The sequence below is a fragment of the Mastomys coucha genome, unplaced genomic scaffold (genome assembly GCF_008632895.1).
Source record: "Mastomys coucha isolate ucsf_1 unplaced genomic scaffold, UCSF_Mcou_1 pScaffold3, whole genome shotgun sequence".
In the NCBI taxonomy this organism is placed as follows: Eukaryota; Metazoa; Chordata; class Mammalia; order Rodentia; family Muridae; genus Mastomys; species Mastomys coucha.
In genome coordinates, this window is record NW_022196909.1 from 62,022,254 (window position 1) to 62,026,411 (window position 4,158).

The 4,158-nt window shown below is 48.8% G+C and overlaps 1 protein-coding gene across 4 annotated transcripts in view; it reads left to right on the forward strand.

Annotated features, from left to right (window-relative positions):
• The window catches only part of Mrps10 (mitochondrial ribosomal protein S10), a 10,331-nt gene extending 6,952 nt beyond the window's left edge, over window positions 1–3,379 (forward strand). For all 4 annotated transcript variants that reach the window (XM_031348077.1, XM_031348078.1, XM_031348079.1 and 1 more), the window contains 3 exons: window positions 598–706; window positions 2,045–2,134; window positions 2,486–3,379. In XM_031348077.1, the coding sequence (XP_031203937.1) occupies window positions 598–706; window positions 2,045–2,134; window positions 2,486–2,569 (283 nt within the window). In that variant the 3' untranslated portion in view covers window positions 2,570–3,379. The remainder of the gene's footprint in view (window positions 1–597; window positions 707–2,044; window positions 2,135–2,485) is intronic.
• The last annotated feature ends 779 nt before the right edge of the window (window positions 3,380–4,158 follow it).

Here is a 4,158-nt window from a genome sequence, read left to right on the forward strand (position 1 = left end):
GATGGTGCCCAGGAAGCCTCCTGTTGAGGGTCTCTCTCTGTGAGACGGGGAGGCTCTGAGGCACTGTTGGACATGATGGTTCATTGGCCAATGCCTCTACTCAGCAACCACCCTGAGCAACACCACCTCCCTGCGAGCTTCACGTAAGGGGAGCTACAGGCAGCACCCAAGTCACTGCCTCGTGGCGCCCGCTCCTTCTGTGCTGAACAGGGCTCCTCCGAGCTTTGCCCGGCTATCCATGAACTACCCTAAAACAGCAGACATTACACTTAACATCACCACCATTGCTAGTCTTCATAACTGGTGTGTGTGATACGTGAGGGAGGGGCTGAAGGGTGTCAAGTGTGCGTGTGTGCACATTCCTGCTTGGCTTTGCTTGGTGGGTGTGGGAAAGGGTGCTTCTTGCTATCCACAGTATTTATTTTGGCCTGAGTTTTGTGAAAGCAGCTGTTAGAGATGAGGCTTGACACGTGGGAACAACTAAATGGCAGTTAGTGCCTGTAACTGGGCGAGTCTGCCCTGCAGAGCTGTGCTCTGATGCCTTATACAGTGACTCAGGTGGAAACTCACTGAGAATTATTCTGTCCACTAATCCAGACACGAACCTCCAAGGAAAATAGAGCGCTTCACTCTTCTCAAGTCGGTGCACATCTTCAAGAAGCACAGAGTCCAGTATGAGATGAGGACGCTCTACAGATGTTTGGAGGTGGGTGTCACCTGCCCGTCAGACATCTGTGGGACACCCAACGTCATTAGCATGTAGCATGACGTCACTCTACCGTGGGCCCAGTTGACTTCCTTTTATCCAACCCGTACCTACCAAGGGTCTAAAGGTGGCTCCTGGTCTTGTGAAAATTGTCCAGTAAGAAGAGCAGATGCAAAGCCATCCCTTACATGTGTGGACTTTAAAATGGTTCAGCATGGAGAACATGGCTCAGGAAACAGTGCTGAGGGGATTGTGCTCACATTTCCAAAGCTCTAGATAATATTTTATACAGTTCACCCAAGCAAGCACTCAGGAGGTGGAGGCAGGAGGATCAGGAGTTCAGGGTCATCATTGGCATAGTGACTTCAGTAATACTCTGGGCTCCATGAGTCTTAAAAAAACAAAAAGCAAGGTAAGAGCAGCTGTTACAGTTCTAGGCAGAGGTGATAGAATCACCTGTGGTGCCAGCTCTTGGGAGACAATGGCAGAAGGACTGTCAGTATAGTGACCCTTCAGGTCTTGGTGCTTGCTGCTGTGTGACACGTACCCAACTCATCACTTATAAAATGGGAATAATAGCGGAACCCACTTCCCAAACTCGGTGGGGATGAAAAGAGGGTTTGTAGCTCGCTTGAAATAGTTCACAGTAATTGTCAGCTGTCACTAAGACAAGTGTGTGCATACATGTGGAAAGCAGGGTACAGGCATGGAGTGCGCTGACTGAACTCAACACCACACATCAAGTTCAGCTGGGATCTGTACTTTTTTAACATTTATTTATTTGTGTTGGGCAGTAGTGAGGGATGTCTTTAATCCCAGCAGTCAGGAGACAGAGGCAGGCAGAACTCTGAGTTTGAGGCCATCCTTGTCTAAGGAGCAAGTTCCAGGACAGCCAAGGCTACACAGTGAAGCCCTATCTCAACAAAAAAATGTATTTATTTGTGGTTATAGATAGGAGTCATGCCGCAACCCATGTGGGTAGCTGGAGGACCACTTGTGGTAGTGAACTCTCTCCTGCAGCACGAGCACATGGTTGTCCGGGTTGAGAGGCTGGGCTTTACCCCTGAGCACATGTATGCCTACAGCCATAGAGGTCAGAAGAATTGGATGCCATGGAATTGAAGTTACAGGCAGCTGTGAAGCATGCCGTGGGTGCCTGGAACAGAGTGCCAGGGCTCATAACCACTGAGCCATCTCTCCAGCCCTCCTACACATTTTACAATGAGAATCCATGTAAGATTTCTTAGAAGAACAGGCTTCATCACTTGAAAGGGACAAAAGAACCTCAGAGATCTGTGATCCGGCACTGTGGCAAGACATGTTCATTTTTTGTTGTAGTTAAAACATTTGACGGGATGCACAGCCAATGTCTACCTGGAGTATATCCAGCGAAACTTACCTGAAGGGGTGGCCATGGAAGTTACAAAGGTATGGCTGGAATCCCTACCTCCCGAGCGCTAACTGCTTTGTTTACTCTCTATCCTTGTCCTGGCTGTGGAGGGCAGGTCCTGTGGCACACTGGGCACAGAGGTAGGCCCACCCCACCAAGTCCTCATTGAGCCACCTGAGAAGCATGACCCCACTGTGAGGTCACTGGGGATCAGACAGCTTACACACTGGCCTTTATTCTCCTTCTCTCCTCAAAAGCCCTCCAAGGTGAGGGGGTAAGAGAGAAGCAGGGGGTGTGACATGTGACAGGTCGGTAGATCAGGTCATTCATAGGCAGAGTCCATTTCAAAGTCAACACTGCATTTCAGGTTGCTTTGTTTCTGGTTTTAGACACAGATACAGCAGTTGCCAGAACACATCAAGGAGCCGATGTGGGAAACAATTCCAAAGGAGAAAGAAGAAAGCAAGCCATAAGTCTCAGGGCCAGCGGCTGTGCCAGGATCTGAACTGAGCATGTGCTCCATGGAGAGCGCCACAGCCGAGGGGCGTCAGGGCCGCCTGCCCTTGCTCTGTTGGGGCCTCACACCCGGGCAGCCAGGCAGGAGCAGGCTGGTTTTCAGGAAGAGCCACTGTATCAAGTTCTTTACCCCAGACTGGGCTTGTGCTCCGATTTGAACAAATACTAGCCAACTTCTGTATAACCCGGAACAAAAGAACCAGACTTAAACACTGTGTCCAACTGCTGACTTCTTGTTAGCTTGTGCTAATTTTATTTTATTTTGTTTTTATTTATTTATCCATCCATCCATTCATTTTTATTTCTGGAACTCAGAGAGATCTACCCGCCTCTGCCTCCCAAATGCTGGATTAAAAGTGTGTCCACTGTGCCTGGCCGGTTTGTGCTAACTTTAAATGTTTACTTGTTCATTTAACAGAAAATGATTGTTACCTTTCTCACTCAACATTTTCAAGTTCCCCAAACAACTGTGGCTAAGTGAATGCTTGTGGCCTTTCCCCTGTGCATCCAGCATGCGCTGCCTGGAGGTGACGGTCAGCACTGTTTCAGAAACCGACCGTGCACCACGACACACACACACACACACACACTCCTGTAGCCCAGAGTCCCGTGGGCCACTGCCCATGGCCACTGCAGTGAGTCTCTGCTCTCAAGCAATGAGGTATCACCTGTCCTGTGATTCATTCATCCGTCAAGCTTTGATTCAGTGAACTCTGCCCTGAGAATTGTGGTGATTACCAGTGATTAAATAGAACCAGTGGCTTGGACGGACTGTGGGTGCAAGTGTTTTCCCTTCAGTTTCTCGCTGTTTCTTACAATCTGAGAAGGCCTATGTCTTGTGTGGTCTCCTTCACTTCTCTGTCCCCGACTCAGAACTGCCTGGCCTGATATCAGGTGTCATTGCTCTGAATACATACTGCTTATGTGCTAGACTGTCACCACCATGGGAAGAACCACAGCCCGGTGTCTGTGACCTCTTGCTCAGGTGTCATGCACAAAGTGTCTAAGCATGCTTACCCCAGGAGTAAGCCTCAAGCTTAGGAAGTAGCTGGTCAGACAGGAGCAGCAGTCTGACTCACTTTACCTAAAAGGCGTGATTCTAAAATGGTCTAGACCCACATGAAAGATTTGAGGGCTTTTTCTTTTATAGACAATAAAAGTCAATAGGACAAATGCTCACCAACCACTTCAGTGGATGGACGTACATTTCCAGTTGTTTTCAGATGAACACCCATAAGCCAGGTCACTTAGGCTAGTCATTTATGCAGTGATGTCTTAAGTGAGTGGGATGCGAACCAGATGCATGAGTACACCCTCAGAACTCACAGTGGGAAGAAAGAAGCACCCCAGAGTCGTCCTCTGACCGTGAGTGCCCAAACACTATAAGTAAAAATGAATGTTTAAAATCTCATTTTAAGCAGGGCGGTGGTGCACGCCTTTAATCCCAGCACTTGGGAGGCAGAGGCAGGAGGATTTCTGAGGATTTTTGAGGCCAGCCTGGTCTACAGAGTGAGTTCCAGAACAGCCAGGGCTACACAGAGAAACC